Source organism: Sinocyclocheilus grahami, unplaced genomic scaffold, assembly GCF_001515645.1.
Source record: "Sinocyclocheilus grahami isolate Dianchi unplaced genomic scaffold, SAMN03320097.WGS_v1.1 scaffold207.1, whole genome shotgun sequence".
NCBI classification, from domain to species: domain Eukaryota; kingdom Metazoa; phylum Chordata; class Actinopteri; order Cypriniformes; family Cyprinidae; genus Sinocyclocheilus; species Sinocyclocheilus grahami.
Window position 1 is genome coordinate 1,870,669 of NW_015505386.1, and position 22,510 is coordinate 1,893,178.

Below are 22,510 nucleotides of genomic sequence, written 5' to 3' on the forward strand. Positions count from 1 at the left end.
CTGCCCAAAACTCACATTTGAATCATCAGTGGCAAATGATAAAAGAAAACGTACTTATGTGAGTCAGAACTGCCGGCATTCTCGTCTAACGTTACTCTCCCAGGATCAGTAAACAGTCCTCCATAAAATGTGCCAGCGATCCACAGCACTACGTTGAAGTATTCCCTCAGCGACCAGCACAGATCAGCTCTAAGCATGACGAAGCGGATATCGTCCTCTTTTGGAAGACCAAACAAAGTAGTTTCACTTTCACAACGAAACACACAGCGTCTTCAGGACATGGCGGCAGCGGCAACAATACTACAGCGAGAATAAAAGTTACGCCTTCTTTCTTTGCGTGAACATTTGGACGGCGTTATGCAAATCTTCCCACATAGTGACGTAGATATGTGGGGGCGTGTTCGAACGAGCCTTTTAGGTAGGTGTGGCTGACTTTTAACTTTTATAATGAATATCTCTTTGGATTTGAGACTTCAGTCTTTGCAAAGTTACAGATCTTATTTATGCACCAAGAGCTTGTAACACTCCAAAGAGAAAGGAAAAAATGAAATCGCATCATATGACCCCTTTAAAGAAAGATCCATCCGTGCTGTATATAGGTCCGGGTCGCTAAAGACCCGAATATAATGATTGGTGAAACATTCATGCATTTAAGGGTTAATGGAGGTTTAAATAAATTTAAAAAATGCACATGCAATTAAAATATAACTGATCGAACAAAACAGTAGAGATCTGACAAAAACAGGTCTCAGAGAGGTGTTTATTACAAATAAAAATGAAAAAATGAAAGCCCATCGAGTTGGCAGAGTGCGAGGGTCGTGGCGGGATGCGAATCCGTCACTCATGGTGCACCTCGGTGTCGGACAAACAAAAGAAGTGAGGAATATTTAACAGCAGCGGTCACAGTGATGATGAGGCGAGCACCAGTGAAGTGATCGCGGCCGCGCCTCTCGTTTCTCATGCCCGCTCCGTGTGTCTGCTAGGCGGCGATCAAACGGACAGGGTAGCGAATTTCACGAGCGGAGATCGCTACTAGACGAATCATGTAATTTGTTAGTTTTATTATCTCTGTTCTCTTTTGTCGTAAGTTATGCTATTACTCCAGTAATTTATACTAGCCTATCCAGCGCTCCCTGAACGTAGTCTCTGGCTTATTGCCAATCAAGCGCAACGCTGCAGGGATGCGCCTAACGACTTTGATCTGATCATAAAGTCTTTCCGAGTCACAGGGCTCAAGTAGAGTCCATGGTCTTTACACTCTTCGGTCTTCACATGAGGAGGCCTTCACACGACCGCAGCCGCGGTAAACTACGCTTTTTTTATACCTGTCTAACAAAATCGAATTCAGCTGAACACACTTTCCTGTTAATCACAACAACTGGCCAAGCAAGTGCAGGACACTGACAAGGGACGCGATACCAAACGTGATTTCAGCACGTCTCCACACAGTAAACAAAATAAAATAAAATAGTAAACAGAACCAGAATAATTTTAAACACAGTTTAAACACGTTTGAATCATCTTGCGTAGTTTTCGAAACAATAACCTTTTCTAATGAATCATGGCGGGGAAAACTGAACAGGGACAGTAAACACACTTAATCATAAATAAAATCAGCGTGTGTCTACATTTTAATATTCCACCCCAAGATGCGTTATGAAGCAATCGTGATGAAGCTACAGAACTGCCGATTCTTTTGAACCGGTTCTTTGAAAAGTTGGACTTTCCATCACTATACATCACATTATTTACAACGGTACAATAATTTAGTTTTCCCTTGCAATGAAAAGTAAAAGTTGCGTTTGGAGCTAGATATTGTGGAAACGTCATTCTGGTGTCCAAGGAAATAATACCGGAGGCCATTTCAAATAGTGAAACCAATGGCAAAAAAAGTGAATGCGGATTCACTTTAATGTGTATGTGGAGAATTTACAACTAAGCCCTTTTGATTACTTCAGTTAAATTCCAGCATAGCTCAAAGCCCTTTTGAGACTAATTTTGGTGTGCAGCAAGCAATCTCCAAATCTGTTGCAGCAATCACTCCAGACAGCACAAGCCCTGGTCTTTCATGCCTGGCTGATTTCATTCGTGACTCAGGTAAGAGTCGACCTGGACTTGAGGCTACTTGCTGCCCGAGGACAAACCCGTCGCCAGATGGTCATCTCGTGTCTGCCTTGCTGTTCTCGGCAGGTTTCCTTTCACGTCTCATCAGCTCAGCATACGGTTCCGGAAAAACTGAATTTAACGATGCACTGCTGCCGCCTACCGGTAAAAGCGGCGTGTGCGCTGAGCGCTTACAGTAGGGGAGACCAGGGAGTGTTGTTACACATTTTCGTCTGTAATTCAGTGTTTTACGGAAGTATGTGTCTAAAACTTTGATATAATATTCTTATATTTATTGACTTCAAATTTAGCTTGCTTAAAATTCTACTCAATTCATTCTGTAAATTACTGTCAAACACAAATACTTTTGTTACAACCTACTCCTGAGCGGATGTAACACCAACAGAAAACAGATATCTAAAATGCTGTGCATTCATTTAAAGCTAAAAAACCAAATTTACTGATTAAAATAAAATGATATAAATGATAAAATAACATGAAATAACAATAATTACTAATAATCACAATACGTATTAATAACCACAATTTTTATTGTTGTTGTTGTATTGTTGTTGTTAAAATAATCATAATAATAATAGTAATAAACATATTTATATGATTAATGTATTAGTAGTAGTAATAGTATATTGCATTGCAACAAAAAAAGTGGATTTTAAATGAATGCACATTTTAAATAACTACATTTATTTAACAGAATAATACAATCTAATTATTAATTAGTTGTACAAATATTTATTATTATTATCATCATCATCATCATCATCATTATTACTATACATTTAGTTTAAATATCCATGTTTTAACTGGTGTTAGAATAGAATAAAATAATATATTATAATAAATTAAATATATTATAATGTATCATTAGAAATTAATTAAATAAATATATTGTTGTTGTTGTTGTTTATTTTCTTTTCATTTAATAAGGAAAATTTGGGTTTAGCATTAAATTAAATGTTTTACTTTTTCTACCATCCAGATACACCAGACCTCTACTTAATTTTTTATTTTGCTGAAAGGTGTATATAGTATATATTTTATATATTTATAAATTGCAAAAAAGTATAATATTTATATATATATATATATATATATATATATATATATATATATAGTATATACTGTATATATTTTAATTTAAAACTAAGACGTGCAAAGACTAGAAAAATATGCAAATTAATTAGAAAAGTTCAACAAAACATGATTGCAAATCATATTAAGATCTTTAAATGTATTATATTTTGTCACAGAAACTACTGTCACGTCAGGAGGGTGGTGGTCATGGATGACCCTGTAGCTCACTTTTAATTAGTAAAAATGACGGCCTTATAACTCGACCTGTGCAGTCAACAGAACATTTGTTGTCATGGAGAGCTCTAAATAAAAATTATTTCTGTAAATTTCTCACAGTCAGTTTCTAACACTGAGTCCCTTTAGAATGTGCTGGCAAGTGCTGCTTATTAAAAAACACTTCCTTTGTGTTAAAAACTTAAGTGCAGGGAAAAAAAACCTTTAGGCCATAACCACTGTTAGTAGGTTTTTTATGTTTTGGAAGGTTTAAAACACTTTTGAGTTCTAACATCATCCTCGGAATACATAATGGAAAGGGTTTCAATGTATTCAAAGCCAGCAGTGATGAATCTGACTGCAAGGATAGGTCATAATATGATTTTCTACAAAGGAAAATCTTAATGAACAGATTCACTGCCATCAAAGCAGAAGGAGATAGAAAATGTAACAGTCCTATGCTATCCACACATCTATTAATTGAAAGTGTATGCCTTTCAATTTTAATATTTAATCAAAATATGTGCCTAAGACAGCAAAAGAGGCCTATACAATGTACCATGGTTGACTGTTTATGCACTGTTTGCTTTATTCTTCATAACTGTCTATGCAATAACAGAGTGAAGAAATTACAGATATATAGACAGAGTCATGTAGGTGTGAACAAACATTCTCAATGTATCCCACCACAGGTTGTGACTTTTCCCAGTTCTTTTCTAAGACACTTCACATTACATTCCCATATACTTTCCATATAGCCTGCCGTTTAAATGTTACTTCAAATATCACTTCATATTGCCTCTAATCCTCTATAGTTAAAAAAGCTCTGTCAAAATTGTATTGACATTCAGTCAGTCGGGTTGTTCTTTCAGAGCCTAGTGCAGTACTTATCAAAGGCCTCATATGGATGGTTTAATAGGCTGAATTAATTCCCGAGCATGTCCCAGGAGCAGCCCGAGGGGGGGAGATGAGGTATAATCGCTGTAATCTTTGAACTACTAACAGATCTCAGAGCTAATTTGCCACACTTCAGTTCTCTAATGCAATACATATACAGTATATATATATATATGGAACTTTTACCTTGCGTTTTGTGCCATAACATATTTACACATTAAAGAGTTAGTGAATAAGGGCGAGTAAATTATTTTTGGGTGAACTCCTTCTGAAAGTCAGTGAGTCCCAACCCTGTTCCTGGAGGCCCCCCAAAATTTTGCATGTCTCTTTGATTAAACACAACTGATTCAGCTCATCAGCTCATTAGTAGTGGCTCTTGAAATGTGTGTGTCATAGCAGAAAGATCCAAAAATTGCTCTCTTGGGGGGCCTCCAGAAACAGGGTTGCAATGTGGGTTGCAAAATTTTTTATTTTCATGCTTGTTAACACAATCAATACACTTGGATGCAAGTCAACAGGAGGGAGTTCACAGAAGCCATATTCAATATAGGAGAGGCTACAAACTATAAAGTTAACTTAAGAGTGAATGCATTAAGAGATGATTGTACTTCTTGAGTGGAACATTGAGGTTTTGTATTCAGTTAAAGCTCACTATAAGCGCACTGATATTTCAAGCACATCATTTTACTAAAGGTGTCTAATCTGAAGAGGAACGACTAGGTCTCTAATGTCAGACAGCTATTAGATCCGAGTAGAACATAGTTGACACAAAGAACTTTAAGGACCGGATTTGGGCAGGTACTGTATTTAAATTAACCCACCATTAGTTTTATACAATAATGAGAAGATCATTATGTTGTAAAAATAGTCCAACATAAAGATAAGCAAAGAAAGTGTCAAATATATTGACAATCTGAAGCGATTCTTTTTATTAGTCAATGCATTATTAAGTCCTTGACAATGGACACTTGGGGACTTACTGTATATCCCAAGCATATATTCAGTATTTTAAATACTGTTAAAACAAACCCCAAACCAAATGACTAGTCTTAATATCTCATACACATAGTCTCCTTAAAGAAGGCCTTTATATATACAGTATATATAAAGCAACAGGCCATTACTGAAGCAAACGCTCTTATTAATAATAACCCTAACATTAAATATGAAATATAAAAACAAACACAACTCATTTATTATGACTAAATGCATCATATTACACACATAATATACAATTCAGAGAGCCATTACATTATATTAAATACTAACAGAAAGGTTTTTGCTAAAAAATAAATAAATAGGAAAACATATTAAATGTTAATATGTGACCCTGGACCACAAAACCAGTCATAAGGGTCCATTTTTTTTAATTAAGATTTATACATAAGCTTTCCATTGATGTATGGTTTGTTAGGATAGGACAATATTTGGCCGAGATACAACTATTTGAATATCTGGAATCTGAGGGTGCAAAAAAATAAATAAATATTGAGAAAATCGCCTTTAAAGTTGTCCAAACGAAGTTAGCAATGCATATTACTAATCAAAAATTAAATTTTGATGTATTTACGGAAGGAAATTTACAAAATATCTTCCTGGAACATGATCTTTACTTAATATCCTAATGATTTTTTGGCATAAAAGAAAGTTATAAAATTTTGACCCATTCAATGTATTGTTGGCTATTGCTACAAATATACCCGTGCTACTTATGACTGGTTTTGTGGTCCAGGGTCACATATGTGAGTGATAATGTACAACCAGCAGTCATTACTGTAAAATAAACACCAGCAGGGTGATCGGGTCTTGTTTCACCGTAAAGATTTTTACAGGGTTCTTATTTTTTAATAACATGTGGACATGAAATAGAGTAAGTTCAATTACAAATAATAATAAGCTAAAAATAAGGCAACCAAGAGTTGTATCTGCGCAAATAGGCTATGACTCATACTGTACAAAAAAACACATTCGCAACAAAACTAAACCTAATATTAACAAAAAAGCACCCAAAAGATTTGAAAACAACTAGGCCTAAATTCAATAATCGAGGGAAGGACCAGTGGAGGCCTTTATTGAGTGGAAGCAGTAAACATTCAAGCATAGCCTACTGACAAACACAGAGCACAAGATGAACACAATTAATTTCATTATGTCGAAAGACTGCAATAAAACATATCCCCTAAATTTCGGATGGGGATGGGGCGTATATGGATGAGTGAACTGTTCCAATAGTTACCAAGAAGAGCTAGCTTCATCGTAAGGAACATGGTGAGTATTGATATGAAAATAAAATACAGTTACTAGAATAGCTTATAACAGGTGAAAATGTTGAAGCTGCTTGTTATCCATGTATTGGATTTGGGTCACAGCTTATTAATTAAAAGAGGACTAAAAACAGCTCTGACAAGCGTTGTAATAGTATCGTTTGGTGTCATGAGTCACCTGACTGCTTAGCTTCACGTGACTGTACTAACTAGACACACATATGTGGCGTGAATATAAACTACTATTCAAAAGTTTGGAGTCGGTAAGATTTTTTAATGTTTTGAAAGTTTCTCCTCAAGGCTGCATTTAGGCTATTTAATCAAAAATACAGTAAAACTAAAATTGTTCCATATTTATATATTATTACAGCGTTACAGTATTTTACTATATTTTAATTTATTCCTGTGGTGGCAAAGCAGAATTAAATAAAAATATTTTGTAACATTACAAATGTTTAATGCATCCTTGCCTAATAAAAGTATTAATTTCTTTTGTCTACCTTTTGAATGGTTGTGTATACATAAGAAAAATGAAAAATAAATAAATAAATACATTTTCAAAAATCATTCTCATTACATTGATATGGTTACAAAAAAAAACTTTTTTTTTACTTTCTGTATTATTTTTTATGTTTTCAATTATTTTAATGGTTTCACCCTAGGCTGACAATCTGACAAAGACAGATGAAGGTGAAACTCAGCAACAGCAACAGTTCTTCATATCCTCTCCATGTCCATGACTTTGTGGTTGCTTTGGCACCACTGGGCACAGGTAAAACATCTACTATGCTATAAAGAAATGTTTGCGTTTTCTAAGTTGCTTATATAAAAAAAAAAGTTTGCCCATTGAATGGTGTTATAACAGTAGCCAAACCTTGACACTTTGCATAGATCAGTAAGAATGTATTTTTAGTATTATCTGTCATGATACATATTACCCTTCCTAGAATACCACAGGAAGAGACTTGAGCGCTGGGACTTGTTATCAGCCACTCTATTCACCCTATTTTTGGAAAGATATAGCTCAGATTAAGTAACATTAATTAAGCACATGTAATAGTGGGTTAAATACCATTGGGACAGATAGCAAGAGCATGTGTTTTGGCAAACATCCACAATGTCATAATGCTGGAGATTGTTGCCACGAGTCATTGTGTTTCTTGGACAAAAAATGAATTATTTAACGTTATTACGAAAATAGAATTTCAGACACTCCAAGCTTGTGACCATCATGTGGCGCAAATACTTTCCAGAATATAAAACATCTGCCCTGTGTTTCAGACACTTGCCAAGCTTCACCACTGGTTAAATACCTATACATTTCCACAAACCTAAAATATTCATTAAAAAAAAAGTAAAGTATCCATAATCACTCTCGTCATGGACTCTATGTTCCAGTCACTGCCTTTGAGGCTACAATCCACACGGTGAGGAAATAGTACTAGCGGAAACAATACAGATTCTTGTGCACCAAACCCTAGAGGGCCATTCGGAAAGAGATTTATATATATTTGAAGTGGAAGAATCCCTTCTATCCCAGTCTTCAGATGCATATTCATAACAAAGAAGTCAGACATGGAAAAAAAAAAGAACAAGAAAATTTGTGTGCAAGTGCGATGGGGAAGAGGCAGGGATGGAGGGAGGGAAAAAGTTGTAGGAATGCTGTTTTTAGTTTTTTATTGACTGAGGGCGGGACATTCAGAAGCACATATAGGGCCCGAACTCAGCAGGACAAGTAGTACAGGAACACTTATGCAGTAGCAACAGTCTGCCCTTCATCATCATCATCACAATTAAAACACCCTTTAATCATCATTTTTAAACTATCCTAAGACGTTATGGGAAAACAGAAGGTGATCCTGGAAAAGATGGCTCGGATCTTTCGGGTTCGGAATGTGCTGATACGACAGGCACTGGCAGAATGCCTGGGCACTCTCATTCTAGTGGTGAGACAGTTCTGTTGTTTTTGTCATCGATGAGTTAGACAAACCGATTTCAGCTATGATGAAACTACCATGCAGTCAGATTTAGTTTAGTTTATTAATTTTGAACTAAGGGAATGTTTCTGAACAAATCAGAGGAGTAGGGATTACAAGGTGTTACCATCCGGAATTTGCAGCACATTTTTGTGTTTATAGAGACATTTTCTAAAATTTTATTTTTACATTTCCTGTAACTTAAGTATATACAGTAGGCTATTCCATGTTTAAAAAAAATCAGAAATGTCAGTTTAGTTCATTAGTTTGTTAAAAAATAATAGTAGTACATTGATATAGCTTGATATATGGATGAAAAATAACTAATGATGCAAAGATTGATTTGCTGTCAATCTTTGATGAAAATGTGGAATGGATGCATGCATACAAGATATCAAACATAACCTAGATGCTTTCATCTGTTGAAAAGGCTACAATTTCCATTCAGCTACACCTGAGGGATGTTGTTTCCCTTTATTTTGCAAATGATTTGCTTATTGAGGTATTTTATGAAAAGTGTATATATTCAACTTTATACTTACACTTTGCATCTATACTTTATACTTTTATCATGTTTCTCAGCTGTTGCTAATAATAGCTATTAAAACATGGAATTAAATGAATGTTCAAAGCTAAAATAAGTTACGTTTGTAACTTAATTTGAAGCAAAATGTCTCAGTGAAATGAAGACACTGGAACTGTGTTCATGTAACTAACATACTTTATCACTGAAACTGAAGCAAACAGGCTTTAAACAATGAGAATTCTAATGTAATATTAATTGGTCAACCAGGATGGTCACAACAAGGATGACCACAAATAATAATTGTGAAAGAAAATATTGTTTTGTTAGTATCAGACGCCTCCGATTATAGCTGTTAATTTGTTGCTCCTCTGCTAAACCTCAAGAGAAAAGTTCTTGCTACCAATTTTCACTTCAACAGAACACTACAAACATTACTAGAAGATGTCTTTGAATTAATGAAATATTCCGTGTCATAACACATCTTTGTATTGGTGTACTTTTGACAATTTGTAAAGTTTAAAATAGCTTAGACAACGCAATTAGCAGGTAAGCACAAACAACAGGCACTGGGCACAACAGGGTCTATAATCCAGAATTCAAGACAACCCATATCCGGAATAAATTTGACACACCACAGGGGGATCACAGGTTAAACCATATCTCATCATCTGCTTTCATTGGAAACTAAGACTCCAGAGCAGCAATATCTGGAGAAAAATAGAGCTTCACCAATGCCCATCCGTTGTTTTCTGATGGTACTGTGCGGTCTGCGAACCCCCCATCCAGAGGCTGATCATGTGGCTCAATAACGGCTAGCAAACACAGACAGGCTAGAGGGCATCGCACAATGGGAGAGAGAGCAAGTACACACACACAGTCATACACACACTATCTATCAAATCCACATGGTGCCCATAACGTTTCACATTCTTCGAATGCAGTCCTCAAACAAAAAACAGCTACATGAAGTCAAGGATGTCTAGCTCTGACAATCATAATATGTCAAATTAAACCCCACAATCATTCAATGAGATTTATTTGATGAAAATGCCAGTTATTTAATCTAGAGCTAGTCTCAGAGTTAAGCAGTTGGTTAATTGGATTTTTATTCTTAATTTCTCTATTTCTAGATGTTTGGATGTGGTGCTGTCGCCCAGTTGATTCTAAGCGGAGGCTCTCATGGAATGTTTCTGACGGTGAATTTCGCTTTTGGGTTCGCTGCTACATTGGGAATCCTAGTTTGTGGGCAAGTCTCAGGTAACTCTGATCATAAGCTTCTTAAAACTGTCTTTTTTTTCTTTTCTTGGGAGAACACAGGAAATTTCAGATTTCAAATGTGGTATTTCACTTCAGTGAGTCACATACAGATCAGAACCAGATATTAAAACGTTTGCCCAAACATTCACCAGATGGGTTTAAACTGGTAAAATTACACTACATTCTTTCCTACTTTTAGAACATTTTATTTTCAGATATTATTGGCTGGAATTTAGGGTTGCCTCATGGTTAAAGTTGATCCACTCGATGGATGTACTGTACCTGAAGGCTTTTGAAAAAAAAAGCATATCAGACAACATCAAATGGCAGTTTTGACTTTAACATTTAAAACAGAGGAATACAGCAAATAAATAAGTGTTTGGGCTATAAGTAAAGTCTTGGACAAGAAGGAAGTGGCAGGCGATTGAAAAACAACGTTTCCAGACATAGCTAACCTATGGCTAAAAAGGTTATGAAAAAGTTTAAGTTGAAATTTTTTGAAGTTTAATCCTGGTTTAGACTTAATCAGCATGTTCCGAACCAGCCCAAAAAAGTGTAAACTGAATGTTCATGGTATATACTTTAATTTTAATTGTGTTCTGTGAAGATCTCATTTCAAATGTACCATTCAACATATTAAGAAATAAAAATGTGTTTTACAGGAGGTCACATAAACCCTACTGTGACCTTTTCCCTTTGTTTGTTGGGGAGAGAGCCCTGGAGGAAATTTCCCGTGTACTTCCTGGCCCAGACTCTGGGGGCTTTTCTTGGCTCAGGAATAATATTTGGCATGTATATTGGTAAGTTTTAGGACTTCATTTTGGTTGTCAATAATCCACATTTTTCTCAGTCCACATCCTGGGTCAGTCTGTTAAAGCCAAAAATGAAACTCAGTTTATGAGAACTGTGGTTGTGAACTGGGAGCTTTTGAAGATCTAAAAGAGCGTTTCCCCACTTTATGTTCACTTGATGTTTTGCAGATGCAATTTGGGACTATGGACAAGGTTCTCTAGTTGTTGTAGGGGACAATGCAACGGCTGGAATCTTTGCTACATACCCTTCTAAACACCTTACTTTGCTCAATGGCTTCTTTGATCAGGTAAGACAACAAAATTTAGCATTCATTGAAGATATTTTTAAGAATGTCCCAGTGTTGTTTGTCCATACAATGAAAGTGTTGTTTTGGACCCCATTGACTTTCATTGTTATGGACAAAAACTGTTGAAACGCCTTCAGAATATCAATGTTTTAGAACAATATGAGGGTGAGTCATTGTTGGGTGAACTAACCAATATTTTTCACAGATGATTGGCACGGCAGCTCTCATAGTTTGTATCCTCGCCATTGTCGACCCTTACAATAACCCCATTCCACAAGGACTGGAGGCCTTTACTGTGGGCTTTGTAGTTCTAGTGATTGGTCAGTCCATGGGTTTTAACTCAGGTTATGCTGTAAACCCAGCCAGAGACTTGGGACCTCGGATCTTCACCGCAATTGCTGGATGGGGCTCAGAGGTGTTCTCGTAAGTCACATTTGCTTCATTACATGTATTTTTTCCATCCATTTCACTACTGATTCCATCTCTAACATCAATTTGTGTTCCATCTACCACAGAGCAAACTCTTACTGGTCCTTTGTACCCATCTTTGCCCCATTCATTGGTGCCTTGTTCGGTGTGATGGTGTATCAGCTGATGGTGGGATGCCATGTGGAAGGAGAAGCAAGAGATAAAAGGGAAACAGAGGAAAAAGAAGAGAAGGAAAGACTCAAACTCTCTGCTGTTTCTGAGAAGGAGACAGCATAAGTCTGGGATCAAATGGAGTTGTTTTTCCACAGTTCCGTTCAGCTTCTACAATTAAATTTAGCTCTCATGACAATATAGTAGCAATATTGTGTATCTTGTACCTACATTAAATCAAAACTTTTGACAGTTACCCTTGACATCGTGATTAGACTCAAACTAATTAGTTGTATTTTTTTGTAGTGTGTTTGCAATTAGTTGATGTCCAAACATTTAATTGATTAATCTTAATTTGCATATCACTTTAATTATCCTGACCAGAACCTCTGTGTTTTATACATAAACTTACTAGTTATCCTTTCGATTTATTACCAAAAATGCCCAATCATAGCCAAATGAATTCATCCAATCTGCTAACAAGTCAGTTGTTGTCACCCGTTCATTTATCTCTAATCTATCTGCATAATGAATCATTATGAATAAGGGATATGATTTATGAAAACCTTCACCCTTATGAATACTGCATCAAAGTCATAAAAGTACCACCTGTTCCACTAATATTCCATCATTATTATAAGTTAATAGTAATGAGTGCTGTAATTATGCAGTGAGAAATCCAGTTCTATTTACATTGTTATGTCGCTTTTTGCCTTTTTGGGAACATATTTGTTGCCCAAGTATAGGTTTTGATGTAATACATGCCTGTTTCTGTTCTGGTTTACACTGTTCAGATTTTACACTGACTATGCATATAACATATTGTGTTCATTTATACTGTTCTCTTTAAAAATAAACTACATTTTTGGTAAGGCATTAGGATTCTGATGGATCTGTAGTATTTTTAATATATGAGAAACATCATGCACAAAATTTATTTTTGAAATTATCTGGTCGTTTAACTGCAGGGAATGCCTTTGATGTCCATTCATGTACTTGCTCAGTATATATTAGCATCATTCAGTCCAGTAAAACATCAAGATTTCCAAAGGAGAATCATGTTTCCTTTGATATTAACATTGCAGATTAATGCAAATATGTGTATAGATGTACAAACCCAATTCCAAAAAAGTTGGGACACTGTACAAATTGTGAGAAAAAAGGAATGGAATAATTTACAAATCTCATAAACTTATATTTTATTTACCTAAGACAGTTGAGCAACTAGAAGCCTGTATTAGACAAGAATGGGACAACATTCCTATTCCTAAACTTGAGCAACTTGTCTCCTCAGTCCCTAGACGTTTGCAGACTGTTATAAAAAGAAGAGGGGATGCCACACAGTGATAAACATGGCCTTGTCCCAACTTTTTTGAGATGTGTTGATGCCATGAAATTTAAAATCAACTTATTTTTCCCTTAAAATTATACATTTTCTCAGTTTAAACATTTGATATGTCATCTGTTGTATTCTGAATAAAATATTGAAATTTGAAACTTCCACATTGCATTCTGTTTTTATTCACAACTTGTACAGTGTCCCAACTTTTTTGGAATCGGGTTTGTACACAAATTCATCTGTGCAAAGTTTGCAGTCAAATTTTGGCACGAATCAAGAAGCGTCTGTCCACAAATAGGCGTATACCAAACCTCTGTTCTGTTTTCTTCGGTCTACAGTAAGAACTGAATGGGCAGGTTAAGTGAATTGTCACTAACCGCTGCTTTGATTCATGGCAATAAACAATATGAGTAAAACAAAAGAGCTGTAATTTAGGTTAAAACTGCAGACACGATTTATACTTGCTTGAAATCACACTGTCAACAAACAAACTTTATACAGACCCAGACTTACTGGCATTACAGAGCATAAAACTATAAAGCCCTTTCAAATGAATTAAATTCAAATATTACCTATTGGGGAAAAATGTAATTTCTTTATGAACATTGAATGAAATATGTTTAAGCCTGCAGAGGATGGATCTGCCATATCCCTAAATTATATTTAACAAAAATTAGTTTAAAACGTAATCTAAGCATTCAATATGAGTTTTGCAAGTGTTTTTGATATTAGTCAACCTCATTGGTGTAAACTGTAGTGGATGTTGCAATCTAATAAAAGGCCTATACAGACATTACTGCTCTAGAGGAGATCTGCATGGAGGAATGGGCCAAAATACCAGCAACAGTGTGTGAAAACCTTGTGAAGACTTACAGAAAACGTTTGACCTCTGTCATTGCCAACAAAGGGTATATAACAAAGTATTGAGATGAAATTTTGTTATTGACCAAATACTTATTTTCCACCATAATTTGCAAATAAATTCTTTAAAAATCCTACAATGTGATTTTCTGGATTTTTTTTTCTCATTTTGTCTCTCATAGTTGAGGTTTACCTATGATGAAAATTACAGGCCTCTCTCATCTTTTTAAGTGGGAGAACTTGCACAATTGGTGGCTGACTAAATACTTTTTTTCCCCACTGTACATTCTCAGGTATATCACGTAAAAGAATGCAAATTGTAAAATCTTATATGCATTGATCACAACTCACTCTCATGTAAATCTTCCAAATGGAAAGGAAAGATTGCAGTGCCTGTTTAGCTCAGTGAAGGGGAAAATAGAAAATGAAAATAAGAGAAGTTTATTGGCATGAGATGGACGGAGATAACCCAGACCATGAATCTTAAATCAATGAGCACACACAGAGTCAGTTCATAGGTTTGTAGAAAATGAATGCAGACGTTAAGAAGAATGTTTGTGGAATTGAGTTTGGGAATTTGGAATGAGATTCGAGGCAAGCTAATCGAGGCTTTTGAAACCATTAAACCAATTTTTTATGTCGTCTTTGGATTTCTGGGTTCGGAACAGCAATAAGCTCCATCCACAAGTGTACAAAATTCTTGAGGGTTTTTATGTGTCAAAGCACAACTTAAAATGCATGTCATTTTTCCACATACCACATATACATTTCACCACACATCCTAAATGGGGCTTTAGAATGTCCACAGTATATGAGAATTTAATAAATATGACTTTGTCTACAGACTAAAATTCATCAGTTATTTTTTTATCATTCTATTATAGTCTGTATGTCAAAACACATGAAATCTCTGACTATTATCTTTCTTGAGTTCGAATGAGGTTCCCATGACAACTGTTATTCCTGTTGATTGTATTACTCGTCCACGTCAAGTACACCACACAAGAGTCAGTGTCATGAAAGGAAACCGATACGAAATTGCTTGTTATGCCCTCAAGCCAGAAATGGAAAATGACTGACAATACAAACTGAAACATCTAGATCTGCGCTTGATTAAAATATAACAGTGTTTGTTGGTTGATGCTACCTTAGTATGTAGCTACTGTTTATTATTTTTTGTCATTAAAATAAAGGGAGGTTGTCTAATATGAGCTTAGACATTATTGTACTTTTTTTTTGAAGAAGAACACTAAAGCTTTGGGAATCATATTACTCCTGGTTCTTGGCTCATTTTTAATCGGACAAGACCAGTTTGTTCAGTCTTTGACAGATCTTTGTTTTCAAGTGAAACACATTATCAAAAAATTTAAACATTTAAAAAATTGGGCAGGGCTTTGATTCTATCTATTGGTTGTTGATTGGAAGGAGGCAGATCTGAATGAGAGCTTGCTGTCTATTGTCAAAAAGTTTTGGATAGTTTTTCTTTTCGGTTTCCTCTCAGTCACATGAATACAGTGAGCGATTAGGTGATTTCATTAACAGTTGGATAATTACTGTTATTTAAACTCTTGGCTTCAATAGCTCAAATAACTTATCCGTATATATTAAAGCATACAAGTACAAAAGTCCAAAGGCTTATGGAACATAATTTGTCTTATAACTACTAACATCAACCAACACTATACCAGCACTTATTGTTTAATTTTGTTTATGTAGGCTATACTGTGTTAACTTTAGGCCTATAAGATCCTATCTTGTACTGAAACCAAGTCTCAAATGTATGCTTTTTCTTTTTTAGATTTAATTTAGGTGTTTTTGACTTTTATTAGGATATGACAGTATTGTAGACAAGAAGAGAAGTGGGAGAGAGGGGAACGGGAACACGCTAGACAGCGCGCTGCCCACAAAGCTTCTTTTCTTTTTTTTTGAGAAACGCCCCTGTTGTGTATCAAAGAAATGTTATGAAGGAACGCTGACTGCAATTACACACACAACAATAATTTGAGGTGTAAAATCTAGGAACATTCTGATCATATTAGGAAAAAAACACTGTTTCTCGTGCACAATGCACACACAGTGTTTCAGAAAGTCCTGGGCTTGACTAACAATTTTATGTCATTCACTTTAGCAATCAGGAAACTAGCTACTTGTGGGTTATGGAGGACCAAACCTAAAGAAATTAAAAATAAATAAATACACAAATAAATAAATAAATGTGAGTATAAATAAATAAATACGCAAATAAATAAATAAAGGTGTGTATAAATACGCGTATTCTTGTTTAAATACATACAGTGGGTACGGAAAGTATTCAGACCCCCTTACATTTTTCACTCTTTGTTATATTGCAGCCATTTGCTAAAATCATTTAAGTTAATTTTTTTTCCTCATTAATGTACACACAGCACCCCATATTGACAGAAAAACACAGAATTGTCCTGTTTTCTTTTAATCACTCATTTATTTCTGAATGTAGTGCCACATTTATTTTTCCTCTGCAAAACATGCTAATGAGAGGGTGTCAACCATGGACTTAGTCGGGTCTTTCCCGCTGACAGGAAATGCATGGTGTAAATCCAGTATAACCTAGTAAATTCACTTTTGCCATTCAACAGAGCAAGATACATAGAAAAACTGAGCCGTATTGTCCGTACAGTATCTGTGACTTTACAGGTGTCATTTCCCGGCACTCGATAGTCGCAAATCTAGGGATAGTCTCTAAAGTTACATACGACATTAGTATACACTTTTCTAACTTCAATAGCATTTGAGGAAAATTACTTACAGTAACACAACCAACTGTGAAGTGTTCATGTAGTTCTCAGTTATAATGCACACCTTTTAGATTTTTGTTATTTATTAAAGTAAACTGTCAAATCATATATAAATATGTTGTTTATTTCACTACCAAATGGGCTCAAACACAAAATATAATTTTTATATTTAATAAAATATAAAACACACACACACACACATATATATATATATATAAAAGCCAGATACCATAGAGCCCCCCCACATAGCAAATCCCAATTTAACCCCTGTTCACAACCACCATTAGTCAGAATCATTCCTATTCTTTCACCACAAACTGTGCTAGAAAAAAATTATCTCTCTCACAGATTTGAACTAAATGTCGGTGGTGACATAAATTGTCGATGAGAAACTGCTTTCCTGGTCCCCACCCACTGCTCAAACTTCAGAGGGGTGCTTGACATTTGGAATTCCTAAACGACATGGCCTTTCAGCGACGTGGATTCCCAAACAGATCTAATGTCAATCAAACACCCAGCATCCCAGACCCCCAACCATGGCATTCTGAAAGGGTATATGCCTACTGAGGAGGTATGACTGTAGCCTGACAATAAGGCACACATTAAAAAATAATTACTAATCGATCCCTCTATGTAAACCAATTCATGCTGAAATGTGACATGTAATGCAGTGACTACCTGTAGTGCAGGGGATACACCCATTTTGATTTTGCTTTGTTAAACACAGCATATAAATTAAAATGTATTGCTTTAAAATCCACAGTTGTGATGAACTAGATGATTTTCAGGTCCTTTTAGGAAACATAATGTGAGGAGTTTACCCAAAAATTTACATTCTGTTACCATTTGTTCATCATCATGTCATTATAAACCCAAATGACTTCAGTTTATATGGTCTAAATGATTCGTTCGTGAATGAATGATCCGGGTATAGCAGTAACAGTCCACTGAAGTGGAGCATTTTTAGTCAATAATGTGGTCTGTTGGTCACACAAAGCTATCATGTGAATTTTGAAGAATTGAAACATAGCTCAAAAGTCCCATTTACTTTTATAGCACTTTCATCCTTCAGTTCCCATTAAAGGAACACATTTTTTACATTTAGGCAACTTTTTTCTGCAAAGAAGACAGTGATCTGTAAAAGAAATCTATGTGGAAATTCATAAATATGTATGATGAGCCAAATGGGGGTCACATGTCAGTCAATGCCAAAGTGATGGTGCTCGAGCAAAATCTAAGAACTTCAAAAATAAATAACAATATACATACATAAATAAAAGCATTTGTATGTCATGAAGCCACACACACAATGAACCCAGAGAGAGGCCTTGAATCTCTTTTGGAGTTAAAGAGCTGATAAAGCTAAACAAAATTTAAATATAAAAATGTTATATATTGTAATTTTGTATTTACCAAGACATTTAAGAAACATTATAAAGCAGAGAGACGGTCCTAGCTGCTTATCTTTTTGTTTTCCTGGAGCACTAAGTGACACTATGAGGTCAAAGAGTGAACAACTAAAATGAGTCAAATACCCTAGTAAAACTTTCATGATTCATGTTTAATTTATTATTTTTTAATTCATTTTGGTAAACAAAAATTAAATAAAAGAATAAAAGCTTATATAAAATTATATAAATTATAAATATGAATAATAAATGATTGCATAAATGTTTTTACAGATATTTTTCATGTTTTAGAAAAAAGTAATAAAATAATTTGTATTCTGTTATTGCTATGCCAACCTTGGTTCACACTATTCTGTCTTTAACCACCTGTTTTGGGGTGACATGGGGTCTCTGTATCCTCACCACAGGCCTCAACTGTGGTTGATGAGTCAGTGTAGGTTGAGCGACTTAATGAAACTCTTTTTTTCAGTTCTTAAGGGAATTAAGAGCTTGGCAAGCAATGGAAGCAATTATGCCCTTAGAGAATGAGAGGTTTGCTTTCTTTGAGCTTCCTTTGCTTATGTGTGGGGTTTTGATGAAGTCAGACTTTCTCTGGGTCTTGTGAATAATCTTTTTGAGACGCTCAGTCTTCTTCATTGTCTTTCCTCTTGCCGAAAGCCTTCATGTTCTGGAGCATCACCTCACCTCTAATCAGGAAAGGACGTTTAGGTGTTTCCACTGAGTTATTTCATGCCCACCAAACTGAGAAGGGTATCAAACTGGTTTAGAGCAGGGAGTTTGTGTATTAGCAAAAGGAATAGTTCACCCAAAAATGAAAATGTTGTCATCATTTACTCACCCTCATGTCACTCCAAACCTGTATAAGTTTCTTTCTTATATTGATCATAAAAGAAGATATTTTGATGAATGCTGGTAATCAAACAGTAAATGGTCCCCATTGACTTCCATTGTATTTCTTTCCCTATGGAAGTCAATGGGTACCAACAACTGTTTGGTTCTTCAAAATTATTAAAAATATCTTCTTCTGTGTTCAACATAAGAAAGAAACTAAGCCTGTTGTCTGGATTAGTACACGTTGGGTAAACGTATGTGCATAACATATGGATAAACAAAAGAGCCAAAACTAAGCATGACTATGGTGTAGCCTAGTATACAGACAAAATGCATTTTTACAAAGCAAATCTTATATAAATAGACATATTATTAACGTTAATTCAGCGAATTTACAGCTCATATCCTAATGTAATAAAATATAGAATAAGCAAATTATAAATAAAGGATTCGTTTTTAGTTGATACATGGAAAAGTTATCAAAATGAGTATATCTTAACTAAAAGTTTAAGTCAAAATCAAACTACTCAAATGCTTATTTTCTAACTGAGATTATACTGTGTTTACTATGTTGGCTTTCATAGGTCCTTTCACCCTGTTTTTGCCCAATTATTTTACCTTATGTTGCACTGACACCTAGCGGCAAAACACAAAAGCAAACAAACAAACGTATATATACGCAGTATAGTGAACATCTGTTAAGAGCTCATACTGAGGATCCTATGAAATCATAATGATAAAGACAACCCTCTTTATCCACTCTCTCTTGGATAATCCTCAGTTTGAATTGTTATTTGGTTGCCCCTACTATTAGCCATGTGTTTTTCTCTCTTTTCTATGTCTTCTACCACATATCTTTTGCACTTGGCTGTATGTAACATCGTCTTTTCACCCAAATATACCTGTTTTGGACTGGAGTGCACTACTTTCTGCTAAACCACTCATGTTCTATAGCTGCTCTAAACTGCGTCCGTCAGTCAGAGAGAAACTGAAGCAGAAGAAGATGATCCAGGAATTCTGTAAAATGTTAGTAATGTACATTCTTTATTGCCACGTGTCACAAAGTAATTGACCATGAAAACTACTTCAGAAATGTGTACTTAATGAAACACTTTTTTTACAGTCACTCATGGCATATGATGACAATAGTGTCACATATTTATAACTGCACTGTATTCATATTTATTGTCCTTCTGGATACGGCTGCCTATGCATAGGGGAAGTCGTGGCCTAATGGTTAGAGGGTTGGACTTGTAACCCAAAGGTTGTGGGTTGAAGTCTCGTATCGGCAGGGATTGTGGGTGGGGAGAGTGAATGTACAGCACTCTCTCCCACCTTCAATACCACGACTGAGGTGCCCTTGAGCAAGACACCAAACCCTCAACTGCTCCCCAGCCGCCGCAGCAAAAATGGCTGTTCACGGTGTGTGTTTACTGCTGTGTGTGTGCACTTTGGATGGGATAAATGCAGAGCACTAATTCCGAGTATGGGTCACCGTACTTGACCACATGTAATGTCACTTTTTTGTTTGTAGGGCCTATAGGCCTATTGTCATTTGCACAAATGCCTCAAAAGTGGAAAAAAATGTGAAGTGAAGTGTGGCCAAGAATGGTGACCCATACTCGGAATTTGTGCTCTGCATTTATCGCGCGCACACACACACACACACACACAGCAGCGGGCAGTCATTTATGCTGCAGCGGGCTAAAAGGGGCCGATTCCGAGCCCAGATAACAGATGGAAATTGCCACTGGAGAAAATTAGGGTTGTTCAGCAGCTCGCCGATAAGCACCTATTTGCTTTTGGTCATAGTGGCTTCTCACACTTTATAAACCATCATTTAATTACACTGACGAGGGCTGATTGTCAGCGGTGCCGTAAGGTAGAGGGGCCCCGGGTGCGAGAGCAAGAGAGAGCACTCGCTGGGAAATTATACGTGTCCTTGGCATTTCAATCACCATCCCTAATGCATTAGAGTTCAATTACATTAGACACTTCTGCAAAAGAGAGAAGAGAGACAAATTAAAGACAAACGTAGTTGTAGAGCTGCGGGGAGAAAAGAAAACATTTGTGAAGATAAATGAGGGCCATTTTTAGCATTCACGGCCCATGCGTTTCTTCATTTAAAAAAATTAAATATATTGCATTTGTGTTTTTTGAAAATTGCATTATTCTATAATAAGAATTCTAAATAATAGGGTGTTGACTTGTATTTTTTTGTAGCACGTTGGGTATTATAAATAAAATGCATTGTTATTTATTAATAAAAGCAAACATCAAGATAAGACTCTAATCTTTAACATTTTCAATAAATGACAGTCAAATATGATTCCAGCTGGAACTAACTGCTTCTCCTTCTTCTTGAATTGCTGTTACTTCAGCTTTATCTCCGTTAAGGATTATCAAGAGATCAATTTCACCTGGGTTCTTCTAACGAAGCGCTTACGCTGAGGGAATTATGTTTGATGTAATTACTGTAGGTAAGACATATATATTTCATAGTTTCCTGATGCGCCTGGTCTTCTGAGCTATAGGTAGAGTTTGACTGCAGGCTAGAGTTTTGTTGCCATCTATTGGAGTAAAAGCTCATCTTATCTGCAGCAGACGAGCAAGGCAGTGCTGTCAGGAGCAGAATCACACACACACACACACACACACACGGAGCAGTGGGCAGTCATTTATGCTGCAGCGCCAGGGGAGCAGTTGAAGATTCAGTGGCTTGCTCAAGGGCACCGTGGTATTGAAGGTGGGAGAGAGCCTGTACATTCACCGCCCCCCCCACCACCTACAATCCCTGCCGGTACAAGACTCGAACCCGCAACCTTTGGGTTACGAGTCCGACTCTCTAACCATTAGGCCACGACTTCCCAAAAGACCGCCTATGAATCTTATTTTTACTTTAGGTTAGGCTACTTGTTAGAATGGAAATACTGTGTACTTTATGACATTCGACATATTTGTTATTATGACATTTCGATCATTCGTATGACTAAACGAATAGAGAAAATTGAACAAACCTCCTTAGTGTGTGTTCAGAAGCAACAAAACGGCGTTTTCCAATTTTTCTGCTTTCAATATTAGGCTAAATAAATAAAAAAAAAGAATGAATGCATCGTAATTCGAGGTGAAAAAACCGAAAGAACGAATGATATGCAAGCATAAACTCTTTTTTTCCCTATTAAAAACGCTTCTCATTTCTCATTTCTATTGAAGTAGAAAGCAAAGTACACAGACTCTTTTTGCTGAACGAGAAAGACCCCCCCCCCCCCCCCCCCCCCTCTTATTAC

General features: G+C 35.9%; 1 protein-coding gene across 1 annotated transcript; it reads left to right on the forward strand.

The window, feature by feature from the left end:
• Positions 1-8,285: 8,285 nt before the first annotated feature.
• Positions 8,286-12,927, forward strand: LOC107595728 (aquaporin-3-like). Its single transcript, XM_016286221.1, has 6 exons — positions 8,286-8,518; positions 10,205-10,331; positions 10,994-11,131; positions 11,312-11,430; positions 11,636-11,853; positions 11,946-12,927. Exons 1-6 carry the CDS (start codon positions 8,411-8,413, stop codon positions 12,133-12,135), a joined length of 900 nt encoding a protein of 299 aa, XP_016141707.1. The 5' UTR covers positions 8,286-8,410; the 3' UTR covers positions 12,136-12,927.
• The last annotated feature ends 9,583 nt before the right edge of the window (positions 12,928-22,510 follow it).

Excerpts from the sequence above, each read along its gene's own strand:
- LOC107595728 (XM_016286221.1), top strand. The coding sequence starts at position 8,411 with ATGGGAAAACAGAAGGTGATCCTGGAAAAGATGGCTCGGATCTTTCGG. Across the intron at positions 8,519-10,204 it reads TGGGCACTCTCATTCTAGTG|ATGTTTGGATGTGGTGCTGT; the intron begins GTGAGACAGTTC and ends CTCTATTTCTAG. Across the intron at positions 11,431-11,635 it reads TCAATGGCTTCTTTGATCAG|ATGATTGGCACGGCAGCTCT; the intron begins GTAAGACAACAA and ends TATTTTTCACAG.